Source organism: Euprymna scolopes, chromosome 27, assembly GCF_053919585.1.
Source record: "Euprymna scolopes isolate OS-2025 chromosome 27, ASM5391958v1, whole genome shotgun sequence".
Classification (NCBI taxonomy): domain Eukaryota; kingdom Metazoa; phylum Mollusca; class Cephalopoda; order Sepiida; family Sepiolidae; genus Euprymna; species Euprymna scolopes.
Window position 1 is genome coordinate 94,509,192 of NC_136508.1, and position 20,179 is coordinate 94,529,370.

Here is a 20,179-nt window from a genome sequence, read left to right on the forward strand (position 1 = left end):
GTTTTAGCGTTTTAAAATTTTAATTAAAAGATAGAGAAAAATTATTTATTATTTTATTTGTCTGTTAAAAAGAATGATTTATAATTTATTATTCATGTTTTTAACAACGATGATAATTTATTTTCGACGAATCAAAAGGCTGCCATTACATTTTGTGCTTAACTAATATGAATTTTCAGCGCGGTATTAATCTTAAACTGTTTTTTCTTTAAAAACTAGTCCCAAACGTCCCAAACGAAAAGAAAGAACACGAACAAGAAAAAAAAAAAAAAATTATTGTTGTTTCTAATCCTGAGGATAAGCCAACACCTATACAAGGAGTGAGCTTTCTAAATCGCGAATTGGTAAAAAGAATACAATATTTTATTGTTTTGGAATTTTGAATTTAGGTTATTCGGACTTGCGTTTCTCATCTTTGTTGTTATTATAATTTTTCGATCGATGTAACCTCCGGTAATTTTATAGCTTATCAATTATAAGCTATTTAGCAGAGAAGCCAACAAACGAAAAATAAATTGTCAATTACTGGGTGGATTTCTATCAGTATTTTGTTTATTTCTCCTGTTTTTAACTGCTTCTTTTCCAAACCGAATAAAAACTTAAAAAACCCAAACTTATCCAGGTAGGTAGAAGAGTAACTTGTCTTGCCTTTGGTAACATTTATTTGTTATATATTTGAATTCTTGACATTTTTCTCGTTTGTTGGCTTCTCTGCTAAATACCCAGAATTTCTTTACTGGCTGAGGAGTGAGGACAGAAAAGATGAAGTGTAGAGAACAGATACTTCACTTTGCTCCTAACTAATAGTCGAATTTCCCTGGGCGGAACTTTGAACATAAAAAAAAAACTGCACCGGAGAAGGCCGAAGGTTACATCGACCGAAACGTTGTAGTCCGAATAATTCAGTATTTATTTAAAAACCTGTTGCTTTCCCCCCTCCCCCATTATTTAGGTACATATGTTGAGAAACCCTGAAAGGTTGGTTGTTTTTTTGTTTTTTTTTCGGTCATTTTTATTACAGATATAAATTATTTTAAAGGAAATACAATTGGTTGATGAGAGTGTAATCCACAGGTACAAGAAAGTTGTCAAAAAAGAAAAAAAAAAAAAATTAGCGAGTGTTATCAAAGGCAAGCTAAGTTACTTTTCTACCTAACTGTATAAGTTTTTAGTGTTTTTATTTAATGTAAAATGTTTAATCGGTTCCCACCCAATAAATGTGATAAAATTTATTTAGTGGTGTTTCTGCCACCATTTTGTTTATTTTTTTTTATTTTGAAGTCTGTTGAGACTACAAAGACTAGGCATTAAGACAGTGGCCATTTTTTTTTCTTGTTCTTTGGTAGCGATTTTTCGAACCGAATAAACATCTTATATTAAATAAAAACACTAAAAAATTTATCCAGTTAGGTAGAACAGTAACTAATCTTGCATTTGATAACATTTGTTATATATTTATTGTTTTTTTTTTCTTTGACCACTTTTTCGTATCTCTCTGAATTGTAATACAAACCCTTTCTATTAAATATTAGATTGTTTTTTTTATGCAAATTCTGTTTATTTGGCACAGAATAAAACAATCGTGTTTCAATCGCCATGTAGAGAAAGGGTGGTAGAAATAAATGTCAATAACCGAGAGCGCCTGTTCAAATTCACCTTGAATTGTTGTAGTATTGGTGCATTTTATTTATATAAGCCCATTCCATTGACTGAACATTTACGAGATTGCCCCCCCCCCGCCAACTTTAAATTCCACAATTTAAACTTTTTTTCACGTTAATCTCATCGATTATAAACTTCACTTTCAGATTAAAAAAAAAAAAAAAATTGTGTACTGGTCGCGATTAGAGTTCCCTGGCGAACACCCTAAAAAAACAATGACTTCTCCCTTAGTTGCCATAGTAACTAAACGATCATGAATTTTTATCGACTTTGTTTTACTGTTTATGAATATTGAAATAAAAGACATTACTGCACATTTATTAATAATATCTCACTTTTAATCACTTTTATCGACTTTTTGTTTTACTGTTTATGTGTCACTTTGGTATTCCGGCATAAAGCTCGAGACAATAGTCTCTAACCCCCTTTCACAACAAAAGGAACTAATTTCCCTATACACCGCTTTTGGTTACTATGGGAACAGCTAATTTTTGTGATGATTCGATTTTTAATAATAAACACATTTTATTATTTTAGATATTAATATTTATTTTTAATAATAAACATATTTTATCTTATTTTAAATATTAATATTTATTTTTAATAATAAACTACACTGATTAATATCCCAAAAACTACTTTTTTTGTGACAAATTTAAATGCGCTTGCTTGCATGTATAGAAATGGCCACCACCGATAACAAAGAATTACATTGCTTAATATGAATACTGAGAATACTCCAAAAAACACAGGTCAGCTGCTGCAGGTATAACATCATCAACAATTCTCTCCATAAGTGCAGCAGAACGCGTACGATTTTTCGATTAATTAGCGGCAGTACTAATAATTTGTGCGGGTTTTCAGATCAAATAATAATTAAAAAAAAAAATCAACAATAATAATAAAAAAAAATCAACAATAATAAAAAAAAAATCAACAATAATAAAAAACAAAATAGATTTTATTGGTTTATTCCTCGAATCACAAAAATTAATAAATAAAAAATCCTGTATATTGTAGGCTACAATAAATGTTTGAAGCCAAATCTTTCAGCAAAAAAGGCCAAATTCAAAGACAAAACCACATTTTTAGATTAAAAAAAGGGCAAAAAAGTCAAATTTTAACTTTTTCTTTAATAATTACTATTAAACAAATATTGTTTTACTTTTAAAATGTCCTGTATATTGTTTATTATTAAAAATCGAATCATCATTATTATCATTCATCATTATTATTAAAAATCGAATCATCACGAAAATTAACTGTTCCCATAGTAACCAAAAGCGGTGTATAGGAAAATTAGTTCCTTTTGTTGTGAAAGGGGGTTAGAGACTATTGTCTCGAGCTTTATGCCGGAATACCTGTCACTTTTATCGACTTTTTCTTTTCTTTTTTAAATAGCATTTTCTTTTTAAATGACGACGTTTTATTGTTTTATGTCTCACTTTTTTTATATTGTACTAGTGCACTTATTGATCCGTGCTGAAATAACGTTATTATTTAAAAAGCCATTCTTAACATGGGGAGGGTGTTTTGTACCTATTCTCTACTTTAACCTTACAATTGAATAAAAAAAAAAACATTAAACTTTAATTAAGCTTAGAAATGCGATTTAAAACAGTAAAAAAAAGTCGATTAAGGTGATTAAAAGTGAGATATTATTAATAAATGTGTAGTAATGTCTTTTTATTTCAATATTCATAAACAGTAAAACAAAGTCGATAAAAATTCATGATCGTTTAGTTACTATGGCAACTAAGGGAGAAGTCAGTGTTTTTTTAGGGTGTTCGGCAGGGAACTCTAATCGCGACCAGTACCAAAAATTGAAAAAAAATATTTTTGACTTTTATCGTCGGATCAGTTTTCAATTATAACGTTCTATTAACTTGAATACCCACTTTGTGGCTATCTCTCACATGACCGGTGAATATTCCCGTTTAAAAGGGGTTAGAACAAATGTTTACTTTCCAACTCAATGACAGCTTTTACAAATTTGGGTTTGTATTACTGTACAGTCTGTACACAAAGATTGGAAAAAGTTGTTCAAAAAAACAAATATATAACAAATAAATGTTATCAAAGGCAAGATAAGTTACTTTTCTACCAAACTGGATATAATTTTCGTGTTTTTATTCAATGTAACATGTTTATTCAGTTCGAAAAGCATAGTGTTTACCGATGTATTGCAAAATTCAAAATGGCGCCCGATTCTCTCTTTAACACGGTAAGTTCGGGAATAGGTGTTATAAATAATAAACTAGACAAAATACTGTTAGAAATTCGCTCAATATATGTTACCGTGACATAAGTTGACATATATTCGGTGTTTTTTTTTTTTAAATAGTATTTTGTCTAGTTTATTATTTATAACACCTTTTCCCAAACTTACCGTGTTAAAGAGAGTCAGGAGGCGCCATTTTGAATTTTCGAATACATCGGTAAACACTGCATGTTTTTTGAGATGAATAAACATGTTACATTGAATAAAAGCACAAAAAATATATCCAGTTTGGTAGAAAAGTAACTTATCTTGCCTTTGATAACATTTATTTGTTATATATTTGTTTTTTTGACAACTTTTTCGAATCTATGTGTACAGTAATACAAACCCCAAATTTGAGTATGCTGAAAACGAATATCACAATAATGTCTTATTTTGGCGTCGGAAAAAAATTTCCAAAAATATTCAATTTAAACGAAAAATTTAATACAAAGTTCGGAGTTGTACAATCATCATCCCGTGCGTAATTTGTATACTGGTAGTTTGTTTTTTTTTAAATTTTTTCACTGGATTATTATTGATTGGACACTAATTAACCAGATTATGAAAAAATTTTGAAAAAAAACATTTCGACATTTGAAAGAGGCCCACAAAATTTCATGAGTGGTTTTGGTTACAGTCCCATGCTGATAGCCCAATTGTGCTAGCCTGGGTCTCTTTGTACTTGTGGGCTAGCGCCGATTCTTGCTGCCACACCCAGGTTCTGCCAGCGGCCACCAGATTATCACTAAACTCTTCAGCACATCCAGGTACACTTTGGTGTTGACTTTGACTTCGAAGATGTGAGGTGGCATAATGTGGTCAGCGGCGCTGGCTACATTAATTTCCGATCTCGCTCGTTAAACATTGTGTTACTTTCAAACATGATAGAAGGCTCTTATCGCTCTTGGGATTTGTACACAACATCCCAACTAGTAGATAGTTTGCAACCAAACATAGAAAACCGATTTTTATCAAACGGAAATGGAATCATGTTGGCTTTTCTGGGGCGACAATTTTATTGTTCCACTCTGTATTTACATTGTTGCGGTTTATTTAAAATGGTATGCTTGCAATTATTGTTTTGTAGTGTTATTTATTTTATTGCCCAAAACAAACCCTAACCTGTAGATGTATTACTATCAGTCTGGGTTAGTGAACCTAGCATTAATATATATCTTAAATATAACTCCACGCTCTCGAAAGTATGGGTGTGATAGCGCATATATGTATAGAAGAATCTCTTTTTCGTTGGGGGGGGGGCGCAAAAAGTAGAAATTTATGAGTCGTCAAACCTCCCACCCCTGGACCAACCGGTTTAGGTAAAGCAACCTGTTGCTTCTAAAGCTGAAGCATTCTGACTCCTTGAACATCTTTTTATTTTATTTTATTTTTTATTTCCACTTAGTTCTAAATACACAGGAAAAAAAATAGAATTTATTGACAGCGGTTGAAGCTAGACAAATCTTTTTTTTTTTTTCTTCCGTTATTAAGCCATTGTCATAAAACCGTTAGCAATAGACAGAGGCTACTAAGCTAATTATGGAATGCATAAAACTTAGGAACATCACGATAGTTAGACAATACAGAACTCTGAAAATGTGACGTGATACATGTTCATTTATACAGTTCTGAGGCAGCACGTTCAGGACTGCAGAACACAATGTGAAAGGAGATTGCCAGTACATCTGAGTAAACATTGGTGTGATTCTGCAAAGGATCTGATGTGGATGTATATTATTGCAGGTTTGGTCTGTTCAGCCTCTGCATAGAACAATATTTAAGCATTGCGGTGGGGAAAGAACCATGAAATAATTTGTAGGCAACAGATGCAACTGTCACATTCCAGCAAGTAGACAGCAGATCTAATCCAATCAGGTCATATGCTCCATAGGAGACAGGGTCGTGGTAGGAAATATGTTGTGTGGATTTGATGACACAAAGTTATAGATGCTCAAGAGAATCGGAAAACCCTGTCAACTCTGGCGAACACTAGGGACCTGTATTCCAGGTGGTTGTGAATGCTTTATGGGGCAGGGCATAGAAGGAAGCTCTCTATTGAGCACCTACCAAAGAAAAGTAGAGAAAGACAAGCAACATTTGTGAGAAAGAGGCTGTAATATAGAGAAGAGGACATCAACCACTAGATTTTGAAGTCGGTTTTGTACTCGGTTAAAGCAGGAAAGGTAACAGAGCTGCATCTCCTCAGATGTGGCAACAAAAGACCATCTTAGGACATATTTGACTCTACAGGTATAGGACTGCGCCATGAGTCTTTTACCTGTATAAGAGTCAAATAGGGCTATAGAATAATAGAACCATTTTTCTAGTGAGACTTGCAACGGATATGATGTCTTCCATTTCAAATCTTGAGTGAAGATCAGTTCCAGAAGCTTATCAAAGCAGGGGGCTTCCTCAGAGTGAGACATTCATTTCAGTTGGGTCAAAATGAGGATCAGAGCATTTCTGGTGAAAGAAAAGAAGCTTGGTCCTAAATGTATTAAAAGTAATCAGCCACCTTTTTACAACTGCATCACGTGCTCCTGATCTGAGGAGAGAGAATCAAAACGATCTTGATCATTAATGCTCTTTGAAGTGTTGCCATAGATGATTGTCATCTTCATAGTTATCAATGAATGACCTTAGAATGTGATTTGGAAATCATTGAAGATCAGGAAGAGGATTTGGCTCAGAATTGATCCTTGAGGCATGTCAATATAGATATGATGTGCTTTTGATTTCTGTGACTACTTTTAAAAACCAATCAGAAAGAAAAGATGGTTGGGTTGAAAAGACGTTTCTAGATATTCCATAGCTAGCAAGCTTGTCAAGTAGATATTTATGACAAACCTTATCAAATGTTTTTGATATGTATGTCTGGTGTTATTTCTCTAGAAATAGACGCTCTCATCAATAGATTCACTGATCTTGTGTAATATTAATTAGTACATCAGCTGTTGAGCTTGCAAGATGAAATCCCTATTGCTTGTCACTGCATAGATTATTTCTGCAACTTTATAATTTATCATAGATTCAAGCGACTTATGATACACAGGAAACCAATTGGTTTGTACTGATATGCAGAAGACTGGTCTCTAGAATTCTTGAATACTGGGCAAACTGACAATTTTCCAATGTGTTGGGAAATTTTTTAATTGAACAACTTTGTAAGAATGGGAGCTAGTTTTGGATGCAGCTTTTTTATTTTTTATTTTTTTTTTTTTTTTTATGACTGGAATGTTGTCATTTCGAGGTTCTTGATAAGTTTGGCAACATCCAAGACAAATATATGGCGGCTGCTGTTGCTGCTGCTCCGAATATTTTTGGTTATAGAAGAAAATTCACAAGTAGGTGGTTCTGATCACAAACGATGGAAAATTTGATTCTAATTTCTCTACAAAAAGTTTGGCCTTAAAATATTTCTGATTGATATTTTAGAAATTCAGGTGCCTTTTTTCTTTTTCTTCTTTTTAATTTAATTTTGTATAATGCCGATAATTTAACCATTTTTTAATTAATGAAAATATTAATGATTTTCACAATGAAACTCAAATCGGTTAAAAAGCATGAAGTCTATTGAATGCGACTTAGTTACGAATTTGGTTAGAGGAAAACAGTGGCTGGCAGAAACCTGTTGCTAATGAATTTCTTTATGGATGGGCACTGATTATAGGAATTTAGAAAAGCATAGCACAAGAAAAAGTTTATTAAAATATTGGATACAATAGATAAATGGAAAACATTAAGAAGTTTGTCAAATTAAAAAAAAATTATATTTAAAAGTAGATTAGGACCCTCAACTAGCCCTTCTCCTCCCCCAAAAATGTGATTCTAATTTTTTGGATAATTACGTGTGACCTCCTCTCCCCCATATTTGAGGGCTTATTCTTATTTTTTGAGCGTGGTTAACTGATTTTTATTATCTCTAACCTTGACTGACAAAATCATAAAACCATATAGAATCGACTTAAAAAGTAAAATGCACAAAATTTATCTTACGTAGCAAAAAAGTCACAAAGGATTTTTTTTGATGTCTGCTTTGAATATTTTAAAAATGAAAAATCCTTTTTCATTTACTGGTTTCACAATTTTTTCCAGGTTTTATTTTATTAGTTTATAAATCATTTTTAATTGCAATTTAATCCTTAGAATCAAATTGATTATAAATGACCAACTGCATAATTTATTTTTTTATGATTGATATTGGCTTAGAAATAACTAAAATACTATAACAAAAATAAAACTGTCTAGTCTGATCAAATGAAAATAATTTGTTGGCAATAAGTTTAGCGCTTGAGATCAACCATTTAACGGATGAATGTAATATCTTTGCATTATGTGTATGCATATATATATATATATATGTGTGTATATATATATATATATATATATATTCCTATAAATTCGTATTTCTTTTATGTGTATTGATATTCATATTAAAAACCTTCTTTTCTATTTATTTAAAAAGAAAATACAATTTTCTTATATGGGTTGTGGAAATGCATTGACTAGCAAAAGATCTAGCTAATTTGCACATTCTTTTAAACATTCATTTAAATTAATTCCCTATTAGTTTTTACGGTTTTCTTATGGGATGATCATCTTTAGTTAACTATTACGTGTATTTATATTCATGAAGATATTCTACATGATTTATACTTGCATAATATTTGCGTAAAAACTTTACATTAAAGACAAAATTGTTTCGATATATATTTATGTATATGTATATATTTTTGTTTATCTATCTATAAAAGTGAACGTGTATGTCTGTGTGTCTGCCTGTGTACATTTCCCTATGCAATAACTCTGTCAATTTTTAGTCTACAGACTCAAAATTTGATATACAGGGTACTGAGATTTGGGACAATCGATGTGATCGGTTTTTGGCCAGAAATTTGGCTGTTAAGGGGTCAAAGTTCAACTTTGACCTTTGAGAACTCTACGAAACTCCTCCGACAATTTTGGGTCTAAACACTTGAAATTTTAGATATAGGTTCCTTTGACATAGATCTAACTTAATAACTAAATTTGAGCCCAAAACAATAAATATTAAGGGGTCATAATAGGATCAAAGTTAAAAAAAAATGGACCTTTTTTTTTTTTTTTTTTTTTTTTTTGCTCAGCATACACCTCCAAACACCCGGGCAATGCCGGGCACCCACGCTAGTATATATATATATTGGAAATGTTTCTTCAATTATGTTTCATCTTTTATTTATACCAATCTTTTAATTTATGAAGCTTAATGTAATTACAGAGCATATAACAAATAAATGAAAGTCTATATTCCAAATTTCCAGATGTTGACCATCTTACCATTTATTCCTTTGCATTAGTCACCTGGGTGTTCCAAACAGTCCCATAGGGTGTTTATGCACTTCAATACAAAAATGTTTATAGTGTTATTATTTTGTAAAACAGTTATGTTGAACAGTTTGAATCACTTGTAGTTTATTGACATTAAAATAAAATAATATAATAAACTAAATTATTAAACTAAGGGAAAATTTAAAAATCTTAGATTTCGATCACATTTATTTAAAAATATCCACAGGATACACTCAGTTTGTGTTATTTTTTTGGCCCCCGACAAAAGGAGGGTGGACTTGTAAATTGACCCTTGTCAATTTGTCCGTACTTTTCATATTAACTACGCTTTAGAAGTTTTTGACATTTTGCACAAACATTAAACATGATATGAGTAAAAAAGTAACAGAACGGATTTTCCGGGAAAACTCTGGTTGCCCCTCCTTTGGGTGCCTTTCGGGTTAAGATGGCCAAAATTGACACTTTTTTTGCTTCTTAAAAAAAAAAAAATTGATGCCTTGGATTTTTATAAAACTTTCTGAAAAGTTGTAACTAACTGATGTCTATCGAATTTTGTTTGTCTATACTTCGCAAAAATTCTTGGGGATGCCCCAGGGGCTCTTTTAGGGCTAATAAAAACACTCCATTTTTGGGCTTATTTTACCATATTTGTTCAGAATTTTCTGTGTATGTCTATTTATTAGCAGTTTTGCATGGGGCTGAACTCTAATTTAAATATGTTAAGGACTTGGGGAATTTTGGGGCTAAATGGCGTGGGGGGGCAAATGATGACTTGGTCATTTTTTTTTTTTTTTTTTTTTTTTTTTTTTTGCATTGTGTAGAACTCAAATTTACATATGTTAAGTGCTAAAACTGAACTATCTGACGTCCCCTGGGGACTTTTGGTGCTAAATGGAGAGGTGGGGGGGGGCAAATAGTGAACTTAGTAATTTTTTTTATGCCTCGTTCGCTGTGCACTCACGGGGGACCATGCATGCTTCACTTGTTTTATCTATGATGAACACAAAATGTTTCCATAAATTGAAATAGCAAAAACTGAGTATAAGTTTGTTACATGAAAATGACCTTTAAATCTGGTTCATCACGTGTTGCATTCTCACAATTTGTGCATCTCACAGCCATCAGTCTTACTGAGATCATTGCAAACATGTTTGCCGCAAGTGTTACTTATTGTTTGACCTCACACAAAATGCACATCTCTTTGCCTCAAACATGATAAAGAAAATCGCAAAACATTAATTCCATATTAAATATTACAGAGTAACATAATGATACGTAATATGTGCTTATATCAACTAATTTTCATTTCCACTAGAAAAATACAAAAATATATAAATCATAAAATCATACCTACATTAGCGAGCTGTAGTTACTTGACACCCCAGAAGGACAAAGTGACGTCTACCTCGAAGGAAAACTGAGATACAACTGCGCCATATCACGTGTGCTACACCCTCATTGAGTCAGGAGAGTACTGGGAAGGAGGAAAAGAAATAAGTTGCCAACTAGGAATTATGATCACTTACGCAGGATTAAGTTGATATGCAGAATTCGTAACACCTGTTGCGTTGCACAAAATCATTGATTTAATTATCTCAATGATTTTATTTTGCCCTTAACTCATCAGAAGAAAAAGCACTTATTTTTTTTTTTTTTTTTTTAAAAGAAAATGAAGACATATGGGCATGATTACAAAACCTGGAAATTGGGAGAGAAGTTGCAATTACCTTTTTTCATTTTATTACACTATCTTTGAATTTTTGGTGCTAATGCAGAGAGTGATCCGCGTTATTTTTTTAATCGTATTTCCCCGTTTAATTAAAGTTTTATGTTTTTTTTATTCAATTGTAAGGTTAAAGTACAGAATAGATACGAAACACTTTCCCCTCCCCCTGTTAAGAATGGCTTTTTAAATGTTATTATTTCAGTACGGATCACTCTCTGCATGAGTACCAAATTTTTTTTATTTTTTTGTATGTGTGTGTATATATATATATATATATATATATATATATATATAGTTTTTATAAACATTGTATATACACATGTAAATATGTATAATATACTGTCCCCCCCCACCTCCCTCTATATATACTCCTCATTAATCTTCTCGTCAATGAACATCATTTTTACTCTTGAAAAAAAGCCCGCACTAAACAGGCAAAACATTGTTAAATATTTAGGTCTTTCCACCTCTGTTTTTATTATATCATTGGATTTTTATCCTATTTTAATCATATATACACTTTCCTTTTATCTTCTCCAGATGTTTTCTTATTGAATGGAGTAGCCAGACGACGACTAAGAACAATGTTTAGTAATTCTGTAACTGAACAGGACTTTCCTCAAAACCCGTTTGATGAGGATCTCCTGTATAATTCTCCCACTCCCATCGCTACGTCCACAGCCAAGTAAGTCATACTTTTTTATACTAGCAAATGTATCCGACATCAACTGGGTGTCAAATACGTTGAACCTTATACGGTTCTTCTCATAACAGCACAGTACTAAATTAAATGATGAATTTTGAGATGCCAAAACCAACACAATCGAAAAATCCTCTCACATCCATGTTCTATTTCTTCATGTGTATTAATTTAATTATAACTGAGCGCCTGATGTTGCCTGATCGTAAAATAGACTTAATTATAATATTTTAATTTATACACATTTCATATTCATTATAGAGTCAATTCTTTATCGATTATTATATATTATACCAAATATAATGCTGGTGTAACCAGATCAGGCTGTCGGATGATGCTTCCCTGACACAAACGCACCTACATTAACACCTTTCTGTTTTTGTTTTTTCCTTTTTAATTTTTGCACAACTAACGCATGTTCTACAAAGCCCAAAACAAAAACAGCCCCCTCCACCTCCCCTTTCTCCCCCATCCCTTTTTTTTTCTTCTCTTACCCCCACTTCCCTACCGGCTCTCTAATTAAAACATACCAAACTAAGTAATAAAAACAACCAAACTATAATCTAAAAATAATTTTTTAAAAAAGACAAACAACTCCAAGCACTAAAAGTTATTCCTATCAATCAATTACACTAGACTCTGTCGGCAGGGTATCAGAATATGCCGACTGCCCCCCTGCAGAGAGTAAAAGTCCCCCAATGGGGCTACCTGTTGGTTGTAATACCATTAGAATGGGATCCTGGTGGTTGAGGGACTTGGAGGTCAGGATTTAGCACCCTCACTTCCCAACCCACCACTTTGGCCCTTGCTAGGCTAGACGGGCGGTCGGAAGCGCTCAATCCGATCAATCGACTGGTCATGTCAAGCCCCACCATATATTGCCCACTCCAAAAATCCACTATTAATACAACACGTCTATCCCTTTCCCACAAATAACACCTACTCCCTAATATATGGTGGAAAGCGTTGGCTGAGAGTCAATCGACTAAGTAAAAATATCAATGACATGGCTGCGAACCCTTGAAAATTACTACATATCCCATAGTAATATCAAAGGAAGACAGGTGTTATCACCAAAATCGGGTACATCATTCTTGTATCCCTGTTGAGGCTGGGCGAATGGCCCCCCACCCAGGCACTTCCCATATAGGGCTCCGAGGCGGGTGGGGAGCAAAGATGATGAAAAAAACCAAAAACAAAATCATAATATGGCTTATTCCCCTCAAAAATCACCCAACTACAAAAAAAGAACCCACTCCGATGACTCTGACACCAATAGATCTGAAGAAGAGCCAAGAAAACTGAGGAATTCCCCAACATTTATAATAATGGAATCAATAGAGGAAACTCCTTTGAGTCAATTATCACCCTTTTAAAATTGGAAAAAATTTAAAAGCTTTAAAACTCAAATCTATTAAAAAAAGCAATTTAACAGCAATCTATTAATTGAGACCTATAATGAAGGACAAACCAAGAAAATATTGAAACTAAAAATATTTGAAAATATTAAAATCAAATGCTACAAACATCCAACTCTAAATACCTGCAAAGGAGTTGTGAAAAGTCACAAACTTTCACTTTGTCCTTTGGAGGAGATCAAGATAAACCTACAGGAACAGAATGTGTTAGATGTTCATAGTCCAAATCAAGAAAGACAATGAGAAAATCAATACCAAAACATACATACTAACTTTCGATTCCCACATCATACACAAAGAAGTGAAAGTTAGATATATGAAAATAAATGTTGAAACCTACATCCCAAACCCACTCCAATGCTTCAAGTGCCAGAAGTTTGGACACCATCAAGATCGGTGCACATGGTCACCAGTGTGTGGAAGATGTGGGGAAAGCGGCCCACACATTGACTGCAGAAAAGATTTCAAATGTACCAACTGCCTTGGAAACCATGGCGCTGGCTCTAGATACTGTAAAATATGGAAAAAAAGAAGTGACCAAACTAAAACATATAAAGAATATATCTTACCCAGAGACTAGGAAAATGATTGAAACTAAAACCTACGCAGATGCAACAAAAAAAATTACTCCAATCAACAATCAAAATGGTCGCATACATGAAACATACAACTGACAACAAACTCGATGTCTTAAGCAAATTAATAAAGGAAATGAAAGAATTATTAGAAGAAATGAGGAAAATGAATAGTGCAACAGCTGGAACCAATCTAAAAAATAATCATTAGTAAAAACACTGCTGAACCAAAAAAAGAAATAAGACCACAAACCATTTCTACAAAAACAACTGAGCAACCATCAAACACATCACAAATCAGAAAAGAATCAAAAATCCCTCCAAACAAAAAGAAAAAAATACAGGAAAAGAGAGATCCCGATCCACATCCCGAACAAGGATTCCAACTGAAAATAGATTTGAAGGATTGGAAACAATGGAAGTAGAACACAACTCCAAATGACCCACAAAATAATACAATGGAACATCAGAGGAACAAAAGCAAACCTAAAAATGAACTATTATTAATAACAAACATAAGCCGAGCAATTGTCTGCCTACAGGAGACCTTCCTGAAAGAAAATTATATTATCAATATAAAACACTACATATCTTACAACTACATAAATAAAGATACGGACAGAGCTGATGGAGGCACATTAATACTTGTGAAGAATGAAGCCACCCCCCTCAAGACAAATAAATATAAACACAAACTTGCAAGCAATTGCAGTTTCAGTGACTCTACATAGAACCATAACACTTTGCTTAATCTACATCCCCCCCAAGAGATACAATCAATGAAACTGAATTAACTCAATTGATAGAACAAATCCCTAAACCATTTATTCTGCTGGGAGACCTCAAGTCACAATGTAATATGGGGAAATAAAGAGACAAAAAAAAAAAAGGAAAAGAAATAGAAAACATAATAAACAAAAATAATCTATGCCTCCTTAATAATCAAAACTACACCTATATGTACCCAGCAACAGGTACTTTCACCGCCATTGACCTTACCCTATGTGATCCTTCCATATATATGGACTATGATTGGAAAGTACACAATGACACCTGTGGGAGTGATCATTTCCCAATCATTCAGGAAAGTCTAAGTACTAGTACTGAACAAAAAGCACCCAAATGGAACCTACATAAAGCAGATTCGGAAGACTTCCAGGAACAGTGCAAAAACCAATTAATTATCGAAAAGAAAGATGAAGATGACCATTTGAACTACTTCATTAAAACGCTCACAAACACAGCAAATATCATACCGAAAACAACCAAAACCAACAATCACAACAAACCTTGGTTCACAAAAGAATGCAGAAAAGCCATCAGAGCTCGACAAGCTGCCTTAAGAAAATTCAAAAAGAACCCGACAAGCGAAAACCTGGATTTCTTTAAAAACAACAGAGCAAAAGCCAGACGAATCATAAAGGAATCCAAAAGAACAACATGGAGAAATTACGTATCCAAAATTAATGTGAATACCAAGGCAAAAACGGTTTGGAATATGATGAGGAAAATAGGAAGGTGTAGTAGTACACCAATATCTCACATTTCTAAAGACAACCAAATATTCACAGATCAAAAAGACAACCAAATATTCAAAGATCAAAAAGACAACCAAAATATTCACAGATCAAAAAGACAACCAAAATATTCACAGATCAAAAAGACAACCAAATATTCACAGATCAAAAAGACAACCAAATATTCACAGATCAAAAAGACAACCAAATATTCACAGATCAAAAAGACAACCAAATATTCACAGATCAAAAAGACAACCAAATATTCACAGATCAAAAAGACAACCAAATATTCACAGATCAAAAAGACAACCAAATATTCACAGATCAAAAAGACAACCAAATATTCACAGATCAAAAAGACAACCAAATATTCACAGATCAAAAAGACAACCAAATATTCACAGATCAAAAAGACAACCAAATATTCACAGATCAAAAAGACAACCAAATATTCACACAGAATACAGAACCTCCCCCGTGAACAGTCTATACTCAGAAACACGTGAATCCCCCCTAGACCTAAGGCGAGAAAGGTTAGCTCTTCAATACTTACTTAAACTCAAATCCCTGCCCAAACAACCCTGCACACCAATGCACCTTCTATCCAAAATATGAAGAACTCTTCAACATGAGAGAAAAAAAACCATCAAAACTTTTGGTCTCTGAATGAAAGAAAGCATTGAAGAATCCAAAATACCAATTTCCAGCATTCACAACTTCATACTACCTAAAACGCCTCCATGGACCATGAAACAAGCAGAGATAAAACTGAATCTAAACAAAAAGCCTAAATCTACCACAAACCCTATTGAATACCATGATGAACGTCAACATTTAAAATTACAATATCCAGACTGCACCTTTCTCTACACAGACGGGTCCAAAAGCAACAATCATACCGGATATGCAACAACCTACCATAATACCACAATGAAGAAAAAAATTAAAAACAAAGCATCTATAATAACTGCAGAGACTATAGCTATTGACCTAGCACTTGACATAATTTCAGAATTTAACTACTAAAATCTTCATCATTTTCACCGATTCTCTATCAGTCTTACTATCTATACAAAACCAAAAACAAGAGAATCCACTAACAATAAAGTTACTAGAAAATATTAATACCCTCTCAACCACCAAAAACATTATTTTTGTCTAGATTCCCAGCCACGTGGGACTCAAAGGCAATCGCAGGGCAGATACAGCTGCAAAAAAATCTTCACATCTTCCAACTGACAATTATAAGATTCCTCATACTGACCTTAGACCCCAGATAAAAGCACACATACAAAGAAAATGGCAACTACGATGGAATCAACATGAAAGCAGCAAACTATACTCCATAAAACCTAAACTTAAGGAACAATGTCCAAACACCAAAAGATCACGCCGAAAAGATATAATACTGACTTGACTACGCATGGGACACACTAATATATCCCACTCATATATACTCAATGAAGAATCGGCACCAGAATGTATCCCATGCCAAGAGAGGCTCACAGTGGAACACATCCTAGTTAAATGTACTGACCTTGCTTCAACCAGAAAACTGTACTCTGTGGAAAACAATATGGAGGACCTTTTTGAAAAAGTCAACCCAATGAATATCGTATGATACCTAAAAAAACGTAAATCTATATATGAAAATCTAAGAAAATCTAAAGGCATCCATATATACATACTCAACTATAAATACGACATCTAAAATATGCACACAACTAATTTCTTTTGCAAAACTCTTCCGACTTTTAATGGCCAAAAAAAAAAAAGGCTGAAAAAGTCGTTAAACCCATCCAATCCAATCCAAATATAATTTGATAATATAATTTCAAATTATTTCAAAAGTAAAATGAAAAAAAATGACCAGGGTGCCGTCAGCTACAATCGAAAGCAAAATCTATATTACTCCAACCTTAGTCGTTACCGTTTGAGCTTCATCAAAAAAAGTGCTTATTAATGCTGATATCAAATCAAATATGGCAATGCAAAATAAGACAAAGTTATGAATATGCTTATCAGTGAAAATTGTACACTGAAAATTACAGAAAATATGTGTTGTGACGTTGGAGGGTCGGTAATCGAGAAAAATGCAGTTGTATAATTAACAAAAGTATGCATCTGATTCAGTGGCCATAACTGCCATCAGTAATTGCCACAAATCTGAGTTGTAACTGTGTTTATTGTGTTTAGGTAAGTCCATTTCGTCCTGAAGTTGATCTAACTTACACTATAACAATGAGTAAAATTTTAATCTAATTTATAAAACTCATTGTCTATCTCCATATTTTCAAACTCTATCGAAACTAAAATTCGCAGAGCGGCACTAGGGACCTCAAATGATGGAATTTTTTGCGGACCATTCTTTTATGGTTTTAGTTAAAATTGTTTTTAAGGGGTCAAAAGGGTCAAAATTGAAAAAATTGTTATACATTTTGGACATTCATCTTAATTTATTTTTAATCAGTTCATATGCGTGTCACATTGGTACAGTGGTAACATCACCAGCTTTGAATGCTACAGTTTTGATTTCAGTTTCAATTCTAGCTGATGGCACCCAAATATTTTTTTTTTACTTTTGAAATCACAACTATATTAATATATACAAAATTTGGACAAATTATCATATTTAAGCTTATTTTACGACCGGACAAAGCTGGGCGCCCACCTACTTGTAAAAAATAAAATTAATGTACTATTCAGTCTATAAACTCCAAACAAACCAGCATGTTGTTTTTAATTTAGAAAAAAAAAAAGAAAGATAATCTTCAATGATATATTGGCTTGATGCGACCGTCGTTTAGAGTTTGTGGACTTTGAATATTAAATTAATTTGATTTTTAAGATTGTACTTGTTTTTCGCAATTTTTTCTTTTCAACATCCATATTTCACTCGAGCGTCAATATAATTAAACACTTGATTCACTTTTGGTATTTCATGGTTTCAGGTAAATCATAACTGTCGAAATATTTTGCCCTTTGGAGCATTTCAAATGTGTGCCGATGTACGCTTGTGTGAATATTTTCTATTCTTTATGGATACTAATCATTTTTAGATAAGAAGCTCGATGTTAAGACGTAACAACAGAGCATAAGTTTTGCTACATATTCAAAATAATGGATGAGATGAATAAAACAATAGACTTTGAAATGAAGCAAAATTTGCCTTTCAGGTTAAAATGGCTAAAATTGACACTTTTGTGCTTATTAAAAAAAAAAAAATTTGATGCCTTGGATTTTTATAAAACTTTTTGAAAAGTTGTAACTAACTGATTTCTTTATAATTTTGTTTGTCTATACTTCGCGATAACTCTTGGGTGTGCCCCAGGGGCTCTTTTAGGGCTAATAAAATACTCTATTTTGGGGACTATTTTACCATATTTGTCCGAAATTTTCTGTGTATGTCTATTTAGCAGTTTTTCATAGTGCTGAACTCAAATTTAAATATATTAAGGCCTTGGGGAATTTTGGGGCTAAATGGGGGACAGGGGGCAAATTATGGACTTGGTCATTTCTTTTTGCATTGTGCAGAACTCAAATTTACATATGCTAACGCCTAAAACTTCACTGTTTGTTCATTTTCACCAGGATTTGATGTCCCCTGGGAACTTTTAGGGTTTAATGGGATGGGGGGACAAATGCTGAACTTAGTCATTTTTTTTTATGACTCGTTCACTGTGCACTCACAGAGAACCATGCATGCTTCACTTGATTATGCCTTTTGTTTTATTTTATTTTTTAAAATTATTTATCATTTTTTAATTTTTATTTTAATTATTTGTCATTTTTTAATTTTTATTTTAATTATTTGTCATTTTTTAATTTTTATTTTAATTATTTATCATTTTTTAATTTTTATTTTAATTATTTATCATTTTTTAATTTTTATTTTAATTATTTATCATTTTTTAATTTTTATTTTAATTATTTATCATTTTTTAATTTTTATTTTAATTATTTGTCATTTTTTAATTTTTTTAAAATTATTTATCATTTTTTAATTTTTTTTTAATCATTTGTCATTTTTTAATTTTTATTTTAATTATTTGTCATTTTTTTATTTTTATTTTAATTATTTGTCATTTTTTAATTTTTATTTTAATTATTTATCATTTTTTAATTTTTATTTTAATTATTTATCATTTTTTAATTTTTATTTTAATTATTTATCATTTTTTAATTTTTATTTTAATTATTTGTCATTTTTTAATTTTTTTAAAATTATTTATCATTTTTTAATTTTTTTTTAATCATTTGTCATTTTTTAATTTTTTTTTAATCATTTGTCATTTTTTAATTTTTTTTTAATCATTTGTCATTTTTTAATTTTTTTTTAATCATTTGTCATTTTTTAATTTTTTTTTAATCATTTGTCATTTTTTAATTTTTTAATTATTTGTCATTTTTTAATTTTTTTTTAATTATTTGTCATTTTTTAATTTTTTTTTAATTATTTATCATTTTTAAATTTTTTTAATTATCATTTTTTAATTTTTTATAAATTATAATTTTTTAATTTTTTTAAATTATTTATAATTTTTTAATTTTTTCTTTTTCAGAAAGAAATTAAGCACACTTCCTTGCACATCGTTTACACAAGAAGTTGCTGCTGCTAACAAGACAACAAATGCTATTAAAGATCATCAGCTTCAAGTCGACACGTCAAAGATGTCTTTGACGGACAATGTTTTCAAGTACCCTGGGTAAGTATTGCCTTTTCAGCGCATTTCCATTTATTGACTAACACATGACGTTATATCTTTGGGGAGTGGGGTGAGGGTATAACATCCATCATAAAAGGATTGCAACATTATGATTGGTCTGCTCACTTTATATGCTCGCCCCCATCCATTAGTAGATGTGGTGGTACTCTTAGTCAAAGCTCACTGAATGAAAAAGGAGGGGAGGGGTTGAACTTTGTTAATCTTATTAATCTTTCCTAGGCATGATCCCAAATAGTAGCCCCTTACATCCATTAGCAATA

The 20,179-nt window shown here is 32.0% G+C and overlaps 1 protein-coding gene across 1 annotated transcript in view; it reads left to right on the plus strand.

Annotated features, from left to right (window-relative positions):
• Nucleotides 1–160: 160 nt before the first annotated feature.
• LOC145249013 (centrosomal protein of 192 kDa-like) overlaps nucleotides 161–20,179 on the plus strand; it is a 144,349-nt gene continuing 124,330 nt past the window's right edge. The window contains exons 1-3 of the mRNA XM_080110872.1: nucleotides 161–344; nucleotides 11,520–11,664; nucleotides 19,755–19,898. Of these exons, the coding sequence (XP_079966998.1) occupies nucleotides 11,564–11,664; nucleotides 19,755–19,898 (245 nt within the window). The 5' untranslated portion in view covers nucleotides 161–344; nucleotides 11,520–11,563. The remainder of the gene's footprint in view (nucleotides 345–11,519; nucleotides 11,665–19,754; nucleotides 19,899–20,179) is intronic.